The following is a 22,078-nucleotide window of genomic DNA, read 5'->3' on the forward strand; positions in this document are numbered from 1 at the left end:
CACTTGTGAATCATCTGTTGGATGTGAAACACCTTTGAACCTCACTGTGTTGCCAGAAGTAATGTTTTTTCTGGAGTGCCTATGTTCAGGCTGCAATGAAGGAAAGATGATGTTGGTGAAGGCTCAGATCAAAGTTGGTTGTTGAAGCATGCAGCGCCTCTTGACTGACCACTGGGTCTGACTTTGTGCCTGGGTGTTTCCAGTCAATCTCTGCTCTCTCCCTGTCCGGTGAATATAGCACTCAAGCATTGTGAGGAGGGGGGCTATGGGTTGTGAAGGCACCTCACGCTGAGGCGGGTGCCCCGAGGAGCTGGCTCATGAGAATGTCTGCCCTGGGCATGGCAGGTCTGCAAGATCTGTGATAAAGTCTTCATCACCAGTGGTAACTGGAGAAATACTAGCACACTTTTCCCAACAACTGCTCAATCCAGGATTCAGCACCAGTTCCAGCTGTTGACAATTATACTCTCCCTGTAGCTTTGCTTAGATGCTGTGTTTGTCACAACAGATCTAACCTGTTAAACAGATACTGCTTTTTGCTCCAGCAGGGATGCCTTTAGTGACAGATAAAATGATTTTGGTGTACGGTAGATAACGTCCTTCAATTTGTTAAATTTGCCAACTGCTTTGGGAGCCTGTGTGATGAAAGGTGTCACAGAAATGTAAAGTGCTATTATTCATCCTAAATTACTCTGTTCCATTTTCTAAAAAAAAAAGAGTATATGCTTATTTCCTGCATTTTGTGCAATGTTTGGTTGGTTTCTTTAAATCCTCGCATGTAACTACGATCATTAGTCCCTTAACCTAGGATCTTGACTACCCTCAGAAAGCACGTTTGTCTGACCTTTGTTAGGCAGTTATTTACCTTACCTACTTTTTTAGTTCCTTGAGCAATCTGTTTTCTGTGACTAATTTTAAGGCACCGATTTTCAGTGCTTTTTACTTAAACACATTGTGAGTTTAAGCATGCAAATGCAGTTCATAATGCTCAGTGAGTCCAAACACTTTGTCTCATTGTACTCACTTGACTGATTTACTGTATTTTCCCATGTCCCAGGATTAATTACAAAGAGCTGAAATAGAAAGGTTTGACGAAGAACTAATCCTGGTGTGAGTGCAAGGAAGAGAGATGTGTGAGACAGCAGTCCAGTAAACCTCTAGCTGGAGGCTTAGTTGCACCTAAACGCTGTCATTCATGGAGCCAACTCAAACCATCAATCAAAACCCTGTCAGTCTAAACAAGTCTGAAACTTGAAAAAGTTTGCTTTAGTTGGCATTTTCTCTTGGCATCCAATTCTTAGTTTTAATTAGAATATCTCACACAAAATAAGCTTCATTTTGAGTCCAGCTCCGTGAGGTATTGTGTGTAGTTGTGAGAAGTTTCAGCTCCAACTTGCAGATGTAGGAATGGAAAACATGAGCAAAGCGAGCCGTTCCTCAGAAAGGACATCTGAACAGTTTGTAGGGTCTCTCATTGTTTCGCAGAGCAGCATTTCCACATTTCTGTAACCTGTGGATGTTAGAGGGCTGATCATTTCTCATGCAGCCTGTTACTTCAAAAAATATTTAAAACACATTAGTGATAAAATACGCTATCAGCCAACAAATTATGAATCTACAGGTTCTGAAACTGCAAAGACAGTATATAATACTTCTGAAATTGTGTATAAATTTTCTTCTGAAAGCCAATGTTTATGGAAAAAGTTGTAAGGTAAGCAAAAACTTTATGCCTCATGATACATCTAGAACATCAACATAATATTTTTAAGGGCAACAAAGGTAATCTAATGGATCACATCATTTAGGTAATAGAAAGATGCAATGAACAAACTAAAAAATAACTATGTGACTGTTACAATGTCTAAAGTACATGTCATTTGGTGGATTCACGCTTGGAGCATATAAAGCAATGGAAAGACCTGTAGTTTTCTTCCAAAACTATCTGCAACCAGCAGATCACAGAGATCAAGTCAACAGGTGGACCTGAAAAATAAAGCATCAAGATGCCAAGGTACAACTGACTGTAAGAGACAGCAGCTAATACTGATCTTTTGTTTTACTGGGCATCTTCAGTGGAGGGAAGTAGAACCTGTCAAGTCAAATAATTGAATGGAAATAAGATGGTTCAATAAGGAATGAAAACCAAGGATGAAGTAATAATGATCAACATCCAATACCAGTGTCTAAATATTTATATATGACAATTATATCATAATTTTGGCTTTTATAATACAATACAGCATATTGTGTTTTCACTGAAGCACTTCTTTTTTTTCTTCCCCCTGTTCTGGTACATTATTCATTTTATTGTAACGTATCCATCGTGTCTTTGGGATATTAAATGCCAAAGCAAACTTTGTTTTGAAATCTAGGCCTCCAATTAAGGAAGTTCTGCTGTATTCTCTAGCATTTACAGATTATCTATATGGTACATGTTCACCATACTTGTAAGTTTTATGACTGTAGTTGAATTTCTATCATCTTTAAAATTATCAGTTAAAAGAGCTAATCTGTGGGCAAAACAGTTTTAAGATTCTCCTGCAAAGCTGTGACTGCTATCATGCCCCAGATGGAGAGGGCATGTGAGTGCCTTAAATAACATGTTTAAATTGCTGTTTCTGCTCCTCTCTCTACTACTTTGAGCCTTTTTTTCTTCAGACAAAGCTCAGTCTCACAAATCCTCTCCATTCATGTCTTTTAGAAGGGGAACACTGAAACCAATTATGTGGAAAATATTGTCAATGCATTGAAGAAAAAAATATAGGGATAGAAATGCAGCTATTTTTGTGATGTCTTTCTGGCCAGAGTGCAAGAGAAAGAGGCTCTCAAAGAGCATGCCTGCCATCAGATCCCTGCTCTTTTCATCATGTTTCAGCACCTCTGAAGAGCTCAGCTTTACAAACGTGACACCAACAAGGCTCTGTGAGGTTAGAAATTCCTGTGCCCCATTCGATGCCATTCACTCTATTTTCTGCAGTTATTCAAGCAATCCCGGGACAGGCGATGCTTGAATGTTGAGACATATGCTGCAGATGAAATCTCGGTAACTCCAGGATGAGTTGCTGGGAAGTGGCTACGTTTTATACCCAATGCCCGTTCCTTGACAGCCCTGCAAGAAACCCAGCTGTGGGTTTAGCCGTGTGGCTGCTCGTATGTGCAGCAGGGCAGAGCCACCCTAACCTAGCTGTGGGGGTTTGTGGGCCGTGGGGATGGAGCACAGGGCACGCAAGGAGAAAGCCAGAGCCCAGTTTGACGGCCTGGAGAGGCGGGGAGGTGGCGGGCGGGGGGGCCCAGCTGCTGTTTTCAGCCACCTAAGGGGGGTTATGGGGAAGGGAATGCCAGGCTCCTCACAGAGAAAGAATAAGAGGCCACGGGCATGAGTCGCTGCTAGGGAAATCCCAGACGCCGCCCCCCGTCCCTGGCTGCCCACACTGCCTGGCCGGGACCGCAGGGAGCAGGTACGGCGCAGGCAGGACCCTGGGGAACCAATCGCCCGAGGATGCGCAGCCTCGGGGTGGTACCCTCAGGGGCTCGGGATGCTCCCGGGCTGGGCTGGACAGAGGTGGCCGGCTGGGATGCCCTGGAAATGAGCTCCGCCTCGTATCCATCCTTTTTTAAAAAAAAAAGAAAGAAAAAAAAATTTTAAATTGTGGGGTATTTGTTTTTGGGTTTTTTAAAGTCATCTTTTTGCGCTTGAAACAGTCATGGTGGGGCCAGTCAGGCTGAATAACAGGAGCGGTGGTTTGCTGGGGGCTAGTGCTGCGGTTTGATATGCTCCTGGAGCTGTCAGGCTGGGAGCGGAGGAGGGCTTGCTTGTGAGTGGCTTTTTAAACCCTGGGATTTCAAATGCTCCTCGGGATGAGTCGCAGCTCGGCAGTCCTGCACAGAGCGGATGTGTGGAGGGAAGGGAGATGCTTTCAGCTGAACCCAAAAAGTACGTGCCTAGAGGAAGGCTTTGGAAAGTGGGAGCTGGGCAGGGAGAAGGGAAGGGACCGTTTCTCTTTTGCTTTGTTTTCTAAGGAATGGTTTAAATGAATTGCTTCTCCTTTAACAGGAAAAAAAAAATCTCATTGAAGTTGTTGATGTAATGAATTTTGATTTATTTTTTTGTGCAGTTGACCCAGCTCTCCCCAAAGGGAAATGTATTTTCTTTGTGCTGTTTTGTTTAGATTTTTAGGATGGATTTGGAGTTTTGGCTGATGGGAAAACCCTGGCTATGCAGGAGAGGATGTAGCAGGTGATTGCTTATGATGGTACTTGTTGCATCATCAAGATCTAGTTGATTAAACCCTACTGTGATCTAGTCATTAATAGCAGGAAAATTTCAATGAAAAAGGAAATATAAATGAAGTCCTAAAGCAGATTTCAGAGTTGTTATCCTTTTGTGGAGCCGATTAATGTAATGTAAACTGACCTAAATGAAGTGCTGTAGGAAGGTTTGTCAATTGTTTGTATGTTTAGCTAGGATTATTTGAAAACATTCATAAAAAAAAGATTATTTTGTTGTGCATTGCAAGTTAGTTATGATGATTTGGGGCAGAAAACTGAGATAGGTCAGCAAACTAAATATGAAGAATTTGTGTACCCCTGTCCTCATGCCCCCCCATCCCTGTATACCCCTGACCTTATACTATTACCATACTTTGTATAGATTTTAGGATAGAAGATTTCCTACTAAATCTTTCATAATTTGCCTGTATTTAATTTCATTAGCCAGCCCAGCCCTGACATTCAAAGAAGTCTACCAAGAATATTTGCTTCTTTTTCTAGTTTTAAGAGTGGAAGAGAAAGGGTTGTGGGAGTGGTATTGGGAGAAACTCCAGCTTGGGAGGGAAGCTGTGGATGTCATCTCATCACAACAGGTCCCTGTCCTGGAATAAATCAGAAAGAAAAAAGTTGGGCAAGCTTTTCATAGAGTCCTCTTAAGTTAAGTAATAACTAAGTGGCAAGTGAACAGGAGTTTGAGCATGTAACTCGTAACTCCAAATCATTTAAATGCACTGAGTGCATTCTGGCACTGCTGAAGGTCTTCACTTCTAAGTGATTTTGTCTTTTTAATGACATTTTTATCATGGTGGCTCTGTGTGTGTGTTATTTTTACTGTTAAACTTTCTCTAAAGTTTCCTAGGGAGTCCAAGTTTTGTTCCCTGCTATGTATTCACCAAATTTGAATTAGTTCACGTTCTGTATTGCTTTCTCTTGCCATAAACTAGGCTGTAGAAAAACATGCGTATGTGCAAATATACCTCAGTAAGTTGATCAAGGATTTTAGAGTTGAAATTTTTTTACATTGTTTGACTGCCTTCAGAGGTTGCAAATTATCACCCCCAGGATGTCCCCTACTTCCAATGTGCTGGGGTGCCAGCCTGCAGAGAGAGTGTGATTCCTGAAGATGGTCTGCTTAATCCAGCAGTCCTTGGGCAAGCAGAGTTTCAAGTGGAATTTGCTGCACACACCAGATTGGGCCCAGAGTAGAAATGTGTGTCTGCATATCGTTGCAGGTGATTAAATGAGGCTGATAACATTCTTGAACCACCAGAACATGACAAAGCAATGTTACTAGATGAGATGATTCAGCTTTTGGTATCAATGTACCCAAGAGTTTCTCAAGGTTGTGCAAACTTAACAAGAAAACATGGAGTTGCAAGACATTGCAGCTGAATACAAGCCAAGGTCTCTGAGCCCTGAAAAGTAGGAAATCTTAGTATACTGGTGCAAGTGAATTGAAGGAGGTACTCATAATGCAGCTGAGAGGCAACCGTCAAGCTGCCTTGCACAAAATGATTGTACTCTACCAAAGCACTCAAAAATATGGCCGCTAGACACCTTCTATAAATTCTTTGGTGAGTTCAGTCACCCTGGGAAACATCAAAATAAAAAGATGTTGTTCAAACTTAACGTGCAGCTTTGGTAGATACTGGAACTCGAGAGCATGTTTAGCAATGCTGGTTAGATAACTAACCAGTCAGAAATGCCTGATACCAGATGGTAGTCAGTGGTTCAACATGCAATGAGATGCATGCAGAATGTATGACATGGGTGAAGTGTGACTTGACTATGACAAGTAAGACTTGGGCTGCTATGCAGATGGATCACTATGTATGCCTCTGGGGCAGCCCGTTGCAGTGAGATCCGAGCCTGGAGTCACCAGCTCTCCTGCTGAGAGCGGACCCAGGGAATGGTATCAGCTGCTTTGTTTGACAGCATTTGCAAAGTTGAAAAATACCCTAGTAGAAAGCCCAATAAATAGGCAGATGGACTTTTCTGATGTTTGCCGTGCAAACGGACAGAGCACTGCGAGAGGCTGCTGAGTTTAATGGAGGATGCAGACCAGAAGACTTGAATGCCACATGGTGATATGTGCCTGATGCCCACGGAAATTTACTGACTGCCATCAGCACAGCTGTGCTGCCAACGAAATGACTGGCTAGATGAAGCCAAGTCCACACTGATTGGATGATGATGCAAACAACTTAAACAGCTACAGCTAGTCTAGAGTTAACAGAGCAGCGGGAAGGAGCATGCTTTCTTTGTGCCCTGTTAAGTTAGCAATGCCTGAAAAAGGACTTGATCTCAGGTGAGAAGGAAATGTATTTGTTTTTTTAATTATAAAAAAGACAAAGTACTTCCATTGAACTTTCTGCAAAAAATAACCCTAGTGATCAGCAAATTACTTGCCCTTTTTTTAGAAAGAAAAGCATGCATACTTTCATATATACCTGATATATTTTGCTACGATTTCTATACTGAAACTTGTGCTAGTATTCAAATAACGTAGCTGACTAAACCTTCACCATGGTAGAGAAAGAGTGAACGTGGCTTAGAAACATGCAGTATTGGCCTCACCATGCCCTCACTGACATAAAAGGCCCCTTCCTCCACAACACTGGAGTAGACCATTGCACAGAAGATGAGCATTAGCAAACGGTTAGCGGTGACAGCAAGAGCACCAGGGAGCCCCTGGATTAATGCTGGTGCTTTGGAAAACTCTCGTGGTGCTGCTGCAGGTAAGTGCCAGTCAGTTACTCCTAAAGCAGCTGACGAGGGAGGCAGGTTGTCTCAAGTGCCAGAGGGCTGCAAGACCTGCAGTATTTGCGGTCCCTCCTCAACATGCATGAGGTAGCAGTCTGATGGTGTCCTGGGTAATGCTTCAAGTCCCTTAGGTAATCCATTTGCAACAGAATTATTTTGTATTCAGCCATTATGACTGTACAAGTGCTGTGAAATTGCTTTTCAACTCTGTTATTAGCTCAGTGTTTACCGGTTGATCATGACAAAACTAACAGCAATAAACTACTGTTAAAGTTCAATAGAGGTTTGCAATTTGTTTTCAATGGGCTCTTTACTTGTGGAGAAATTTTAAATTAGTATCTCTCTTACCCCCCCAGCTGTTGTGAGCCAATTGTCCCTTCACCCATTTTTTCAGGGAGAGATGCTCTTTAGTGCAATGTTTTTCTGGAGTCGGGTGGGCTGAGAATGGCCCAGTGTGGGCTTAAATCTGGTATGAACAGGACTTGAGACACACACAATGCTTTGTTAGACTTACTTTTGTTTATTTTGTGAGAGTCTCCTGTGTATGTTATTTTGCTGGCTTGCTTATATGCTTTTTAAAAATAAAGGTTCAGAAGGAGCTAGTTTTTGTCTGAGATGAGAGGTAGGGCTCTGCAGAAAAAACTTTTGGGGCCTCCCTGAGGCTTTCTGACTTGGCACAGTAAAAACAGGTTTGAACCTAACCTAACTGGCTTGTGGCCTTCTCTTTCTGTAAAATGGCACTTTCCTCTTAAATCAGGAAAGGAAGCTGCCTTGTGCTGAGATTTTCTTTTCTGGTAGTTCATCATGGTTCCAAGCTGATGTTGCAAAGGCAATGTAGGAGTTGCTTCAAATGCACCCCGTATCTGGAGATTATTGTGAGGGTGAGACAAGATGATATTTCCTATATAGATGGGCTAAAACTTTTGTTACCTTTCATAGAGTCTTGAAAAGTGGTCTGTGGAAGTTATTCAGAGTTAAAGAAAATTCTCTATGTAATTAAAATGAGACCACATTAAAACAACTACATTGTCCCTATTTTCAGTGTGCTACACACGGTGGTGGAGAGGGAAAGGATGAAGATCCTTCACTGCTATATCAAAGTTTTCTTGATGCTTCTCCAGACCAAAGTAAAGGCACTTGCTTTCATGTGAGATATTGCCTTTCTCCAAGATGAGCACTGCCATGAGATAATTAAGTTTTCTGAGAGATACAGAAATTACTTTTAATATACGCACCTATTCCCACCAAATGTGTCAAAACATGCTCCATTATTTTAGTGTTTTATAAATCTGGGAGTCTTTTGATTGCTGTAATTGCTTTCTAATTATGCCCATGCTGCAGTTCCTTATCAGTTTGACAGTGCTGCTTCAATCTTCCTCTGAAATAAGTCTTCACTACTGCAGTAGTTTGCTAATCGTAAATAGAGTTGCCAGTTTCACTAGTTCATTGGACGTTAGTCTGTTACTTTAGCACTGCTAAATCCGTAAGGAATTCATAAGTGCTTCACCCTCCAAGCGACTAGAAAAGCAATGATCTTCCTGTACGAGGGTTTGTTTTACTCTTGTTTTGGAGAGTAAAGGGAGGTTGTGCTACTGCCAAATGTTTTCATTTGGCAATAAAGATTTGCCTTTCACTGCAGAGGTGGGTCATCTTGAATATACCTGACCTGATCATTTCCTTCTCTTCCCAGTCATCTCCATTATCTCCAGTACCTGTAGTGGCTAGGTGCTTTATTCTAAACAGAGTGTTTAGAGTATCTACTGGGAATCTGTCAGACTAAAATGCATAGGCCATTGGACTAAACAATGTATCAGTCAATGTATCAATGTATCAGTGATCCAGTAAAATTCTCTAAAATTAATCATAAATATTCCAAAGCCAGGCTTTCATGATACTTAGGCATTTAACAGTGCAGATGAACACGAAGGAGTATTTTCAACAACACAGAAGAAGAGTAGGCCTATTGCCACCAGTGCAATCAATAGGTGTGAAGTGCCTAAAATCCTCTGGAAATCTGTCTTTTCATGCGGACTTAAAGCCACGGTAGGAGAAACTGTTACAAATGAAGTGGAGCACTGACTGCAGCCTTCCTATCCAAGAAATATGGTCCCAGTACAGATTACATATCCATTAAAGCTAGGTGCAAAACGTGCATATAGGTTGATTTGGCTTTTGTTGTCTGTCCCAGTTCCTTGTGAAAGTAAAAGAAGGTAGGGTAGGAAGATTTTCAATTTACTGAGACAGCATACCTGTCCTCAAGTAACTGGCATAATATTTCATTTTACTTATGGCTTAAACCCATACTTTTTAACTGTATGTTTTGGAGGGTTTTATTCCTGGCATCATGGACTATTTTAGGTTGGAAGGGTGGTTGTCAAGCCCCACCTCCTGCTCCAAGCCAGGCTAACTTCAACGTTTTGAAATTCTCTGTGGATGAAGATTGTGCAGTCTCTCTGGGCCCCTGTTTCAGTGCTTCAGAAAACTCACTGAAAATTTTGCCTGCTGCAACTTGTGTCTGTTGCCTCTTGTCCATTCACTGTGCACCTCTGGGAAGAGTCTGGCTCTGCCTTCTGCATAACCCCCTTCCAGGCACAGAGGAATATTAAACAGAAGCAAGCAGATATTACATGGGAATAATCCTCAGCTTAGAGTGATTAGACATTTCTTTGATCTAAACAGAAATTGAATGCTACAATGTTCATACTAATGTCACAAATGTGCCTGAAGTTAACAGATTGAGAACGTGCACTTGCTGTATTCTCCATGTTCTTCACCTAAAAGCACTTGTTGCCAGACACTGTCAGGTGTAAGATACAGGAGTTGGTGGGCCTCTGGCCTGACTCATTTTAGCAGTTTTCATGTACCTAAATGTATGTGATGGAATGATGCAAATGGCATCAGGAGGCTGGAGGTTGCTTTAAATTACCCTCCACCCTTATACCCACAAACAAAATTTCTTGTTGAAACATGGAAATCGCCCTAGTTGGTGAAGAATGTCTCTGGTTTCAGGCCTTCAATTAAGAATATTTCCTGCAGAAGAAAAATCGGGGTTTTTATAAATAGGGAAATGTAGAGCGCGAGGTGGATTCTCTGGTAAAACTGCAGTTCTTTACACTCAGCTAATAAAAATTGTAAATAAAAATTAACTGAAATGTAGTTAATAGAGGAAGTGTATTTCTACTATTATCATTGCACTTCCTTCATCATTCACCACAATTCATTGTAAGTTACAGAACAGAAAAAATATAGAGCAGAGAAACCAGCAGGAACCAAATGAACACACTGATGAAAAATATTAGCTATATGTATTTTTAAAAGTAGCATTAGAAAGTCTATATAGGATTAGTATAAGTTATTAACATCTTGCCTTAACTAGTTTATTAGGATGTGTTTTCATTTTGTAATCACCCTTTGAAAAGTTGATGTCAGTTCTTGATTTTTTTTCAGAATCCTTAAAAGCACATGTTTTCATGGGATCTATTTAAAATGCAGGGCCCACTTCTCAGAGTAGTTTTTGCACACGGATCTTCTGGCAGCAGCTGAGTGGGTCTGCCCGAGAAGCAGAGCAGTGCAATGGAAAGACTTCTAATGTCTAGACGAGATGCATGAAGCCAGAGGTGGCTGGTGAAGGATTCACTCTCAGTTATCAACAGTAAGGAAGAAAATATTCTTTTTTCTTTTTTTTTAATAAAGTATAAAAGTCTAGCTGTCCAGAAGCCAGAGTATATGTTGAAGCTCTTTGAAACCTGAGGGCAGGATGTTATATGCACTGGCAGAGATCAGAATTTCAAAATGTGGTGCCAACGTTTGTGGAAAGGCAAAGATATTTCTTTGTGTGCTCCTGTTAAAACCAGTAACGTGGCAGTTGCGCTTGCTGCTGCTCAGCCTGAAGCCTGGAGCTGTGGGAGCAGGAAAGGTCTCGGTCCGGACAGGCAATGGGTGCTGCAGCACCGTGTTGCCATCAGCAAACAGTGGCATCCCATGAAATGTCTTTTGACGCGTGGCGGGCAGGCTGGAGCAGGAGCATCCCGGTCGGAGGCATCCATGGCTGGCGAAACAGGAGCAGCAGTCGTCTGGAAGCTTGGGATGAGTAAAATGGGCCAGGATGAGCTACAGGAGCTCAAGGGAGGCAGAGAGGGGAGCACATGTTATGCCAAAGTGTTACAGTGCCAGCGAGTTCAGAGCACTCTCGCCACTGAGTGGCAAAGGTAGAATAAGTAGGTAGGTGATCTTTGTGCAATTATTGAAGAGCTGCAGGTAGCAGTAAGATGTTCAGAGGTCTATGAAAGTATGATGCAGAATGCAGGAGAAGATAAAAACTTAAATATTTGCTGTAGCATATAAATGATTTCTCCCTGAAGACTGCAAAATTTCTTATATTGAAGGAAATAACTCCGACATATTTTGACTACACATGCTTTTCTTTAACATGCTCCAATGCTCTAAAAAGTATATTCTGAGATTTCTGCCTACTGCTTTGTTTCACCATGCTAACCGTTATCTGTTCCCTCATGGACAAACAAATATGCACTGAACTGTAATAGTCCAGCTAATTTTGATGCAGTGTTAGCATTGATTAGATTTGTTCAGCGTGCTGCTGCCTGCCTAGGCATGCATAGCTTGTGTTGTAATCTGAGGTGCATTTGGACATAGCATCAGATAATTTCAAAGGCATTTGTGGCCAAGGGGACAATATGGTGAGTGTCTCGGAGGTCATGTTAAGGAACTGGCTGTGCTGGCGTGCAAGCCTGTGAGAGATGAGAGGGGGAAGAGGGACTGAGCCCTCAACTCAATTGAGTATTAACAGCCTCTGGTAGTGGGCATTTATTTGCTTGTTTTTCGAAAACGCTTAAGTCATGGTTGAACTTGATTCTTTTAGGTTTTGCACTCTCAGGTTAGATTTGGATATGTTTAAATAGAACACAAAATTTCTGTAGAGGAAAATGTTGTGAAGACCTGGTTAATGCTACCTGTTTTGATTATAAAAGTACACCAGTACTGGAACAGAAATGCCCTCGGAGAACACGCCTTTGGTATCTTGCTTTAAAACTTTCAGGTCTCGGAATAAAACCCCGTTGCCTCAAGGTTTGATTATAGTAACTCAGATTAAGGCAGGGAAAAAAAAGTGCTAGTTACTTGCCAGTGCTTCCCCACAAAAACAAGGGAACAAGTAATGCAGCGCTCCTCCCAAGGCCAGGTTGCGCAGGCATGCTCAGTAGAATAACTTGTAAAACTTCTGAGTAAGCCGTCACGTTTGCTAACCCCTGCCCAAGCAGTGCAGAGAGCTGGAACACAAGCTAGCTTGTTGTTTTTCAGCTGGGCTGATTTTTTGTTGTTGTTGTTGTTTCCTTTTTTTTTTTGTATTCAGAAAAGCAAATGTGTCTTTTATCACTGATTTCAGTGGTGTGGCTGGGGATGTACATGGAAAGCAATGTCCATGTGCTTTCCAGAACAGACTTTATATTTTAAGGTTCTTTTAGTCAGTCTCCAGAGAGATGAAAATATGCCCTTAGATAGCTTTGTAGCAAGCAGACATTAAAACTTTACATATTTTCACTTTTATTGTTTACTTCTGATTGCTGTATTATTCTCATGTGAATAATTTTTATATCATGTCCTATTAATTATAAAACATATGAATTATTAACACCCCTAGCTTACATTGACTCATAACACTGGATATGTAGACACGTGAGTTTGCCCACCTTGAGTATCTAACTGGTTTATTCTCATGATATTGAGAACTTGAACAGGTTTTGATGGTTTTCTCTTTGGGTTTTTTTGAGATTTTTCTACACACACACACACACACACACACACACACACACCCCAACCATGTGCCATTAGATTGTTTGCAACTATGAGAAGAAGTTTAAGCACAGGCACCAAGGACCTGTAAAAAAAGGATGCTGTCAAAGCAGGGGCTGTGCTAAATGTGAGATCTTAAGGATATATGCCCCAAATGAGTCTTGAAGTCAAATATTAAATGTTTCTTTTTCAACTGGCTGTCCAGTTCAGTAACAGCCCAGAAGCATTTGTGGGAATGGAGTTAATTAGGTGTATATTTTATTATAGAAAAAATTCTCAGGGTTTTTCTGCAAACATACAACCTTAGTCTGGATAAATACCCACCTAGGTCTGGAGCAGATGCCTGACTTTGGTACCCGACTGCCTTTGCTATTTGTTGTACGCAGCACTGGCAGTTCATGTTCTTGTCACTTTTGGATGAACTGCGTCAAATTCACAGTTCAGTTTGCTAAATCAATTGTCTTCTTGATTAAATGTGTTCTATAAATATGTGTTTGAGTGCTCCTGGCTTTGGCATGTGAACTGATTGGAACAAGCTGTGGAAGAAGAGTATTGCCCCAAGACTGATAAGAAAAGTAGCTTTTCCACATGTGGATGATCGCAGTTTGATTTGACTTTCTGAGGACCGAATTAATCTGTACTTACTGTGTAATGGAGTACAGTTGACCAGAGCTAGCAAAGTTGTTGTGTTGTTTTGTTTTTGTTTTTTGGTTGTTTTTTTTTTGGGGGGGGTTATGTTTGCTTTTTTAATACCCAGTTATTAACAATATTTTCTGTAAGTATTCATTTTAAATACATCATATTTTGAAAAATATCTGACCGTCACTAGCTCTATCATAGTTGCCACATAGCAATGGTCTTCTGTTTGCTGATTCAAGAGTTCATATGTACAAGAGATTCATTAAGACCCCAATTTTGTCATCATTTCAAACCAACTGGTGCTTCACATTGAAATTACCTCTTACATTGACTGTCAGTGAAATTACAAGGAACTTGGCAAGTACTACCTGGTAACTGCTTCAGTTCAATGAACTGCTTCAAAAACATCTGCAGACTGGCACACGTGGACTGCTCCTATCTCACCATACTTAGATATTGTTTATTATTTTTCTTTAAAATTTCCAAGCATGACTGCATAGTCTTAAGTTTTTTGTACACTAAAATCAAACTTCTACTTTGTGAATCCGCGTAGCAGGTCAGCACGGGGAGGCTGCTATGCTGTTAATTCACTCCCTTGTTAGTGCACATTAATCCCCCATATAAGCAAGCCCTTACTTAAGCTCATTTCAACGTAAATCATTTCCACAAGACGAGCTTGCATCCATGACCAAAATCAGAGCATAAATAAGGCTTTAGATACTCTTATATCCACCTAATGCCAATCATACCACCATTTCTGAACTCAATCCATTATTTTCTACCACTACCCACTGAGCAGGATCTGCCCTTGCCCTCCTGTTTTTTAATCACAATTTTTTTGTCTTCTGCATTGCAATCTTCATTAATCTCACCAGTTGGAAAGCAGAAACAGATGGCTCTAATCATTTGGACATCTTTTTATCACTAAAAATCAAATTACAAAAGCTTTCATAGAATAACTTTCCTTCTCTGTTAAGTTTTCCATCTTTATTTGGGGAGAAATAGACCAAGTTTATTTTTATATCTGGTGCCTGCTTCCTTTGCCAGCTAGTTGAGGGACAGCTGTTAATTTTTTTATCCTCCATTTGCCTGCAGATCTGTTAGTTACCCTGCAAGGAAAGCCCTCCAAGCGGCCACGTAGGTGACAGCATTTTGATGTTGTAGTCACATCGCATATAAGGGTAAGGCCACATCGTGTTTTATGTGAGTTGTCAGGTCCAACATCTCATAGAGTCAAAACGCAAGTGATTGTAGCATTAATTTAGAAGCAGCCAAACAAAGTGAGTACAGGATAGGCAAGTATGCCAGAAGCTGGCCCTGCTGCAGCTACTGGCATCTTCATGGGCTGCTTGTTTATACTTGTATTTTTGAATGAAAAAATCAGGTAATTCTGGATGGCGTCTTTAAAATCTTCACTTAGGAAACGGATGTGTCTGCAGCAGAGTGCTTGGGGTTCTGTCCCAGGACTACAAACAGCGAGAGGCAAAACCAACCTGGTGGAAAAATGGACAGGTGAACACATCTCGCCATCAGCCCTCGAAAACTCGTTTCACTCATTACAGATTCAATATATCAGTTGAATAAAATGTAATGCCTTCCTTTATTATCTCTATCTCAAATCGCATCATTAAAGAGAAGGAGCCAGGCTGTGGCTGGCTGAATGAAAGAACAAGCTTTTCATTCTACATTACGCGGCTGCAATGATACTGAGCACCCATAAATACAATTTATCGAGATAGATGTGCTGAATCGAGAGCAGCTGTGCGTCACCATGGCAGTGTGAAACAGCTGGAGCTGGGGGAGCATCTCACAGCACGGCTTTTAACTTTGTAAGTTTTCCCATTGCGTTCTCAGGGAGTCTAATTTCATTGTTAATTAAATGAAAATGAATAGTCTGAAGTATAAATGCACAGTGTATTCTAGCAGTTAGAGAGTGGTGGCATGAGATGGATACAAAATCCATGCTTTGCTGAGCCTAAAAGGCAGGGCCCTTCCACTAGTATAAACTGATTTTTTGCTGATTCATACCAGCTGTCATTGACCATACATCATTTTGGTGCTAAAAGAGGCTAATATAGATGTAACCTGGTAAGACACAACAGTGACTATACCTGATGAAACCTGCTTTACTCAGCTGCTGTCCTGGTTACAGAGTCATCGGTAGAGATTTGTAATAGTTATACGGGTTTTCTTGGGTCAGAAAGAGTCACAGCAACTTGGAGTATTCTCCTATAGTTTAATTTTATTCTTATTACTTGGGAAAACTAAAAGTACCAAAAAATGCATGGAGTGGTAACAGCTTTTGAGAATATCAGCAAAAAACAGCTTCTCGTTAGAGCTTGTCACCAAGCTTAGAATTTTCTTTCATATTCCTAGTCCTCATACAGTGAAATACTTACATTATCAAGTATGTAGCTTGCTAATCAAAATTACCAAAAAGGCCAGCTTCGCAGAGGTGGTATTGTAGGAAAAGAGAAAAAGCTTAAATTCTGTGAATATCTTAAAACCTTGATGAAATTAATTGTTTGTCTCCAGTTGAGTGTTATTCTGTTCTGAGAAAAAAGGGTCTGTATTAGAAAAGCAGTAGTTGTTCAACAGAGTAGATCTTAAATTCTCAATCTTAAGAGTATTTATATCTTCCTTCTTTAAGTTTTCTATTGTGAAATTATGCCAAATTAGTGAAATTAATTATGCAACTAAAATGAGGAATAAATTCTCTTTGATTAGCTTGCAGCTGTTTACTGGTTTAGCCTGTTTTATTTAGAAAATTCCCACTAGTTTAATGAAATAACTTTTATAAAAATTGAGGTTTTCTGTTGAAATATATACATATGTAGATATGCACATTTATCTTCTTAGATCCATATTACAGTGTTATAAATGGTTTTCTGTCTTTATCAGCTTGCCACATTTCATACAGCTGGATGCCTGCCACATCCTGCTGTCTCAGGGTAACACTGACAGAGTGAATACGTAGCCGTCTTTTCATCCAGATCTTAAAGTTGTTCTTACTGCTATTAACATCTCAGCAAAAGCGGCTGTGGTATTTTATGGACTCCTCTGAAGGCAAGATCCCTTCTCAAAGCCTGTGTAATCTAAACATCCCTCACTTTAGCTTCTCGCTGAGATTGCAGGCTCTGTGTAATCCCTGGTATTTACTGCCTTCCAAATCCCGCTCTGTAAGTGTCAATAGTTTATATTTCATCCAGTATTGCCAGCAAACTGTAATCTGAGTTTACAAATGTGTCGCAGGAGACATTTTTCAGCTTTTGACACAGCTCGCCGCCCGTAACTGAATAAACGAGGCCAAAACATCCAAGTCAGCTTCTCTTCAGCAGAGAGTTAAAGCAAGACACCTCTGGGTGTGAAATTCATAGTCCATTTCTCAAATGAGTTTCTGCAACAGTGAGTTCCCATATGATGAAGTAGAGCATAATGCATATGACAGGCAAGTACTACTTGCCCTGAATTGCATCATCTATGTAATATCCCTCCATATAATAACCCTCCATATAGCAGTAAATCCTGAGCATGCCTAACAGATAAGCTGGAAAGGAAGAAAAAAAAGGATCCTTTTCCTTTCTCCCCAGTTTAGCCTCTTTGGTATGCGTTGCCAGAAATGAGGCAGGGTTCCGATTTAGCACACACACTCTGCTAAGAAGATTAGGTTTGAGGGAAGAGGAGAGGAGTTTATCATGGTTAATTTGCATGCCCAGGCAGCCCCGCTTTGAAAGCACGTCACTGTCTGTGCCTGGTGCCACCGAATGGCCACAACTGCGTTTCCTCGCGGGGCCACCTCCCCATGCGCTGCCTGCTCTTACACTACCTCTCGCAGCTTCTTCAAGGGTAAATGCTTCACAGGGTGACATTTTTACTTGCTGCTTAACTGCTGGGAATGGCAGTGACAGCCCCCTGGTGCAGCCAGCACCAGCAGATGCTCCCTTTCGTTTCTTTCTACTCTTACGGCGACGTTATCTTTGAAGCATCACATTGGCAGTAGCCATCCTATTATGGGTAGAGTCTATCAAACCACTGGGACAGCTTGGAAGCAAGCTTTCTGCTTTGAAGTAATAGCTTTTGTACCATTTACAACATTACTTCAGCCCCAGGAGCTTTGCTGTCACTGTTTCTGTTCCAGACCTGCTGTTTTGCGGATGCTCAGGGCGTGCTATGCATCTCGTGGGCTGCTCCCTATTGCCAAATGCAACCCACCCCAGGGAGTACCCCAGTGGGATCGTGCAGTTAAGGAGGTAATGCCCACAGCTAGAACTGTTGTACAAGGAAGGAGCTGTAGTGCGTGCACTTATAGATGAGTGAGGAATAATAGAAGGCAGAAAGGAGAAGAGCAGAATGGGAGATTAGGAGCTAGCAACAGGGGGGAAAAACGGCTGTTCTCACCATTTTCAAATGGCCCCTTAAATACTACCAGTGGGGTGATAGTTATCATCTTGAACCAGCTCCTCTCCCGCAGGCCAAAATCAGCCTTGTCCCACACCCTGCACATCACTGAGCTGCACAGCGGCGAAGCGTGGCGATGTGGAGCAGGTCCTCAGCTGAGATGAGGTGCCATACCTTTGACAAAGCTGTCTAGATCTGACCGCATGGGTGAGCGCTCTGCGTGGCTTAGCTGCTTTTGACTTGGTAAATAAGAATCTCCATCAGGCAATTCAGACTCTTCTCATCGATAACACTAATGAGAGCTGAGTGGATCAGCTGTAGGCTGCCCTGCTGCTGAATTTAGCTGGTGATAAATCTGAATTTGTTTAAAAAAAAAAATACGTAGAGAGTTGGTGGGGTTTTATTCATGTGCTGGAGATAAAGAGCAGTGAAAGAGGTGTCAAGAATATTTAATGTATTTGTGCTTACCCAGGCAATGCTACTGATGCTGTTTTACTTCTGGTTTCCTACCTTTTCCACGGGGAATTCCCAGGTTCTGCAGCACTAAGTTAGGGGATAGGGAGCTTGGGGAGACCCTGGGGATTTAATGTTTATGTGTGGGATGTGGTATCAGTGCTCCTAATAAAACCAAAGTATGACAGGCTATTCCTTGTTGAACTAAAGGTCGTGTTGTCAGCTAGGTCTGCGCCCTAAAGTGCGGCAGTTACCCAAAGCGAGTTTTATGCTGGCACGTCTTTGCCTTTTTCACATCATCATTGCAACTTCCTTAATATTTTTTTTCCAGTCTATTTTCCCTGTTGTTGTTTTTTTACTATAAATATGTACTGTTAAAGTAATGAAGGCTACCTGAGGGAAACTGGATTACAGGGGATGTGAAAAGAGCACAGAGGTTTGTATTTGATTTGCACAAACTGTGAAAGCGAGTGGTCTGCCGTCCTTCAACAGGCTGAGCACGTGTCCCCTGTGATAAGCGTCCCAAATGTGCTAAGCTCTCCTTTTCCTCTGTTTTCTATTCAGGGTTTGAACATGGGCACCCAGCCACACACTGTGACCAAGGCAGAGATCCCTGACCATGTTCTTTACATTGTAGGAACATGTGTGCTCATTATTGGCTCCATTGGCATCATCGGAAACCTCCTAGTGCTCTACGCGTTTTACAGGTACGAAAATTCCTTTTACAGTTAATCTGACTGGCCTTGAGGTTCACATGTGCCTGTGTGCAGATGTTCTGCATTGGTTTCCGCTTGGATTAAATCTCCAAGCAAAGGCTTGTGGCATCGAATGGGGGGAAGGCAACACACTCCCACCCCTCCACACCACTGATAACCTCAGAGTAAATTCTTCATGTTTTAAGGAACCAAAGAAAATGAGAAAGCAAATACCGTGTTCTATTAAAAATTCTACTGAAGTTTAAAGAAGAGTTTAATACTTTTAATGATAGAAACAGCAGACTTCTTCACTCACTCAGTAGAATTTGCAGAAATACTTGACAAAAACTGACAATCTTCCCAGCAGCCCAGATGTTCTGGTAGGACCAAGAAAGCAATGTGCTACATGAAATGAGCTCGTGCCATCAGTGTATTCCCTGCTTCAGGCAGATCATAGGATTTCTGTCAGTTTGTGTGCTGTCTTGGCTTCTGACAGTGTAATAGACAGCCAAAGCTACTGCAGCCAGAGTATGCAAAAATCTCATGGAAGAAATAAATAGCTGCCTTCTGTGCCGCACTGTGATACTGGATTTCAAAATCCTCCTCACTCGCTGCTTGCTGTCATGCATGTTGATGCAGAGGGGGCTTACAATGCCAGAAACACCAGTGGGGTTATGAACCAAGCGTTAGTTTCCTATTCTTAAATGTTTAAGACAAATAAATTAGTTTCGTTATTTTGAATAACTGGCTTTTAATATGAGATAGAGGAGAAATTGAATTCCCTGCAATTGTAGATAACTTCATGATTTTTGAAATGCAGCACAAGTTCACCATTTTTCTTGAAACTTGTTTGTTTTAGCTGGTGTAATAAGAGCATTAAATTGTCAAAGTAGGAAAATCTCCACAGGCAGACAAGCACCTGTGAAGGCATGAACTCTGCACCCTCTCTCACTTGGTTGTTGCAGGCAGTTATGAGACCCAAGATTTTGTTAGAATTGCAGAAGCGTTGAGATGGCTTTCTCAATTTCCTTTTCAGTATTTCTTTGTCAGCATGAGGAAAGAAATTCATGTTAGCTGCGAGTACTGGTATTTTAAAGCACATCAGAGAGGCCTCAGTTGTTCAACTTTCTACACTGAAGGAGGCATTTGGGGTGGAAAGAAACAATTATTTCAAACCATTTGGAATTACTGCATGCAGGTTCCAAGAACAAAGCTATTTATAAAATCCCCCTTCCTCCCTATGTCTCACAGAGTGTGACAAGTCACTTCTTTTTGTATTATATGTACCTGACACTGTAAAATGTCCTGAGTTCAAACTCTAGGTATCAAAGCTCTTTACTTCGCCATGCAACCAATACAGTGGTTTGCATTGAGGGACTACTAGTTGAGCATTACACCTTCTCAGTAGATCCCTCGAGAGTGCCAGTTTTAAGGTAGATTTGGGTGAGCTGAACTCACAAATTAATTTAACTTTCGTAGTGGGACATAATATTTGATCAGAGCAACAAGGGCATATTCAACCAAATAACCCCAAGTAAAAGTGAGAGGTTCTTTATCACATTACCAGTATCTCTAGTCCTCTTAGCCAGAGCCAAGAGTAATCTTGAATACCAGCTGGAAGTTTCCTAGGAGGTTGTAACTCCAGATATCCCTAAGAAATGAGACTACGTGAGGTGATGAGATGTGGGGAAAAAAACTGGAAGTGATGTTTTGTTTTCTTTGGATAAACTTTGCTTGCAGACTGGCTGCTGCTTTCAAGCTCCTTGTTGCGGTGTTTAATGTTGCCTGTTCATCTGCAGCTGAGTGTTTTTGTTATCTCTTATGAGATGTGTATGAACAAAAGTTTTGTTGGTTTTTTTTTTTTTTTCCAAATCCCTGTGCATGCTCTGCTTGTGCTCTAGCACTTTGCAAAGGGTCATTGAGTTAGTGGTAATGTGGCGACTTTTCAGGTCAGCAGCTTTTAAAAATTCACCAAAAGAGGGTCCTTTGGCTCTGTAACCTGGTCTTGTGTAGTGCAGGACATGCTCAGTGTTGCTGCTCTTATAGGGAACTGCTCTTCTCCTGAATAAATCCGTATTTTTCAAGACAGCTGGAATTTTCCTCAGTTTGAATAGGAAACAATCCATTTTATCCCCCCTGCTATTGTCGGTCATCATTTTGAAATGACTGTATCTGTAGCTGCAGTAATTGACTGATGACTAGCAATTGATTGACTGTAAGTAACCACCGATTCCAACCTGGATTGTATTTGTTTATGCTAGTAAGCAAAGTTATAAAGTTAACTGTTCACTTTGCCTATTTAAAATTGCATATTTCTCATGTTTTTAAGCAACAAGAAGCTGAGGACACCCCAAAACTACTTTATAATTAATTTGGCTGTGAGCGACTTTCTGATGTCGGCTTCTCAGGCACCCGTGTGCTTTGTCAACAGCTTGCACAGAGAGTGGATACTTGGAGATATAGGTACTTTTCAATGCTAATTCATACCTCACTAGCTCTACACTGTCCGCAGCCTATTTTAGCCATAACAATCTTGGCTTGTGCTGTGGAGACAGCAGCACAAAACGTTTGAGTGACAACCCAGGTTCTTGACATCATCAGTTAGCATGATGGCACATGTTTTGTGTTATAGGTTTGATTCTTTCATCTTACTTATTTTGGAAAGAAAGGAGTCAACATCAGCATGTAATCAGGTTACCCTTTAGCTTGTAAGGGCAGATGCTATGGCTGAAGATGGGTAGAAAAGTTTTATTAAGTCGTAATTAGTATTAGTTTAAGAGGGAGTTAATAGTCTTACTTAGAAATGTATGTTGATATCCATTAGCATACTTCTACGAATCTCACATTTAATTAGGAGATTTAAATAATGATAGTCAGTTGAGAACTCTCTGCAAATTTAAGCTCCTTTCTTTCCAACTGCAAGAAAGAAAAGGTGATGCATGCTCAAATTATAGGTGAAATGTGAGTATAGCAAGTTCTTCAGAAGGCTTGATGCTCTGCTTGGTACTGTTCATCACATCATTGGGTGAAAATTTGCACCAAGTAGTGGTCGT

General features: G+C 41.2%; 1 protein-coding gene across 1 annotated transcript in view; it reads left to right on the forward strand.

Moving 5' to 3' along the window:
- Window positions 1-2,831: 2,831 nt before the first annotated feature.
- LOC103894202 (melanopsin) overlaps window positions 2,832-22,078 on the forward strand; it is a 39,188-nt gene continuing 19,941 nt past the window's right edge. The window contains exons 1-3 of the mRNA XM_009273539.2: window positions 2,832-2,927; window positions 18,895-19,037; window positions 21,355-21,488. Of these exons, the coding sequence (XP_009271814.1) occupies window positions 2,835-2,927; window positions 18,895-19,037; window positions 21,355-21,488 (370 nt within the window). The 5' untranslated portion in view covers window positions 2,832-2,834. The remainder of the gene's footprint in view (window positions 2,928-18,894; window positions 19,038-21,354; window positions 21,489-22,078) is intronic.

The sequence above is a fragment of the Aptenodytes forsteri genome, unplaced genomic scaffold, assembly GCF_000699145.1.
Source record: "Aptenodytes forsteri isolate BGI_AS27 unplaced genomic scaffold, ASM69914v1 Scaffold93, whole genome shotgun sequence".
Classification (NCBI taxonomy): domain Eukaryota; kingdom Metazoa; phylum Chordata; class Aves; order Sphenisciformes; family Spheniscidae; genus Aptenodytes; species Aptenodytes forsteri.